Source organism: Penaeus japonicus, unplaced genomic scaffold, assembly GCF_977035675.1.
Source record: "Penaeus japonicus unplaced genomic scaffold, GWHDUDI00000001_assembly GWHDUDI00000010, whole genome shotgun sequence".
NCBI lineage: Eukaryota > Metazoa > Arthropoda > Malacostraca > Decapoda > Penaeidae > Penaeus > Penaeus japonicus.
Genome location: NW_028234412.1, coordinates 8,940,932 through 8,943,431, shown reverse-complemented (window position 1 = coordinate 8,943,431; position 2,500 = coordinate 8,940,932). Strand labels below are relative to the sequence as shown.

The window sequence follows — 2,500 nt, the reverse complement described above, 5'->3', positions numbered from 1 at the left end:
GAAACCCCCTACGCAGGCCTATGCAATATTGCATCGGGAACGTCACACTGGTGTGTTGCCCCGTCATCAGGCATTTAGCCTTGTCACACGGGTGTGACGCACCATCATCAAAGGGTTAAGTGCAAGTGTCTTTCATCTATACTGAAACAGAATCAGGATTTCAAGTGTGTAAACAACCCCTTTTCACCTAAGCAGGTTTAGGAAACCTGTTTGAAACCTTGCTGAGGCTAACCGACTCTTGAAATGTATTTGTTATTCATTATTTTAGTATATCTGCTGATTTCCAATACAAAGATTTTTGTTTGGTCCATTTACAAAAATATATATCACTCTTGCTTACTAAGAGAGAAAATTGGCAACTGTTCATTAGTAAAGGAGGCAACATTTCAATAGATACTTTGAACTATGCTGTATCAGTGACCTCAGACAATGAAAGTTTACATACCTCCCTTTTTTAAAGCATACCCTAATATACTTATAAGAATGGCATAATTTTCAAGATACTCAACTGTCTTTAGGGTATAGTATGCAATATTCTGAATGCCATGGAGTGGTCAAATGTAATTGGTAATGAAAGAAAGGATTAGAAAACCTTATAGGAATAGATATTCTATAAATGCATTGGACATTCAGCTTTTACTTTTTGGTTGATGATTATATTTTGTTAGTCTTGGGTAGACACCACAAAATTATATAAATATTAATAAGTTATCCACATTTCTGCCACTGGACTACATGCTGATTGCAAAGATCTATGCCCAAATGGTGCTCTAGTATTGGCTAGCAAACTATTGTCTTGTATGTTCTGGCAAGATAGAGCTTGTGAACCTCCCTAACAGTCTAAATCAGAATATACTCAGAGGTGGTTTGTTGTCTTGTGCTATAAGATGCAATAATCATTTTCCATCACAGCCAATATGATTGGAAAAAACGTGCAATGAAATCCAAAAAGTAAAATTTACAAATGATATAAGCCTTTCATGTATTACCACATAACAGATTTGAAAAGCAGTGTAGAATCAGTAATATATATCAGCCAAATGTAGGAATATTGAATTTTATACAAGATGTCTAGCCAATGGGAAAAAAATTGATAATGCAGTAAATTTTCTCTTTCCCCTATAAAGTATTTACTCCATTGATGCCGGTAATATGCACCGTGATTTTGTTTTATTAATGTTTTTTGACACATGATCATTACACAAGTCAGAGAATACCGTGCATTTCTTACCTCAACTGTTTACCCCATTCCATATTCTTTTTAGATTTCTCTTGCTGTCTTTGTCATTATTAACAATTTTGATTATGATAATTGTTATGATTGTTATATCTTCCTTATTTAATATGTTGTTATTATTATTACTACTATTACTATTATTATTATTGTTATAATAATCATTAAAACAATAATGATAATAATGATAATAATCATAATCATAGAAGTAATAAAGAAGAAGAAGAAAAAAAGACCTGTGAATGGGATAAATATGTGCGGCCAGGTAGACATGGTGATTGAATCCATGATGACTAAGTTCATATTTACAAGCACTCCCACTTTTGACAGGTTATGATGACAGGTTTTGATGAGAGTAGCATGAGAAGACCTAAAAATAGATAGAATTTTTTTTATAAGGATAGAATGAAATTGAAACTAACAATATTTTTAGTGATGTATGTTCTCTATTTCCTTCTTTTCTGCCCTACAGTTCATAATTCGACTGGCATTCACTTTGCCGATGGAGCTCCCAGTTTTGGCAGCAACACCTCCAACTTTCAGGGCTATGAAGGCAAAGTCAGGGCCTTTGCCTTTGCAGATGATGGCTCAAGATTTGCTTACATTGCTGACGGCCAGTGAGTATTGAGTTGCAGAATGATTTCTTTCATTATATAGCACCATGCCAAAATGTGCACAGTAAATAAGAGTGTCCATGGTATGTGGATAATTGATGATTTCTTATGCAGAGTCCATGTGGTCGAGGCTCCAAAATGGGAAAAGATTGGGTCCCTGAAGCACCCTCGTGCGCAGGAGGTTTGCTTCTCGCCAATGGGCAGCTACCTCGCTGTTTGGGAGACCTACGTCAGTAAGTACCAATGGTTTATTATTCTTATTTTTATCATTATTGCTATTATTATTATTAATAGTAATAGTAGTAGTAATAGTAATAGTAATAGTAATAGTAGTAGTGGTAGTAGTAATGGATACATTACAGCATACAGGAGCGTAAGCCACATACAAATGTTAATGATGTTCTGTATCTGTTTACAGTACAGCAATAACTATTTGTAGTTGTAGTATTAGTTACTTGTTTGTAGCAGTAGTAGTCTCTTCTTGCTTACTACTTCATTGTTTTGCAGTTTTTCCTTGTGTTGATTCCTTTTTATCATCCATTTTGTTGAAGTAACTCTAAACCATAAAGAATTATAAAGTGCCTAGGCAGTGAACATTATACTGATCAATAGATGTGACACAAGACCTGTTAGAAGTCCAACTAATTGACTT

The 2,500-nt window shown here is 34.5% G+C and overlaps 1 protein-coding gene across 1 annotated transcript in view; it reads left to right on the top strand.

Moving 5' to 3' along the window:
- The window catches only part of eIF2A (eukaryotic translation initiation factor 2A), a 10,671-nt gene that overhangs the window by 1,344 nt on the left and 6,827 nt on the right, over nt 1-2,500 (top strand). The window contains exons 2-3 of the mRNA XM_043027143.2: nt 1,707-1,851; nt 1,963-2,081. Of these exons, the coding sequence (XP_042883077.2) occupies nt 1,707-1,851; nt 1,963-2,081 (264 nt within the window). The remainder of the gene's footprint in view (nt 1-1,706; nt 1,852-1,962; nt 2,082-2,500) is intronic.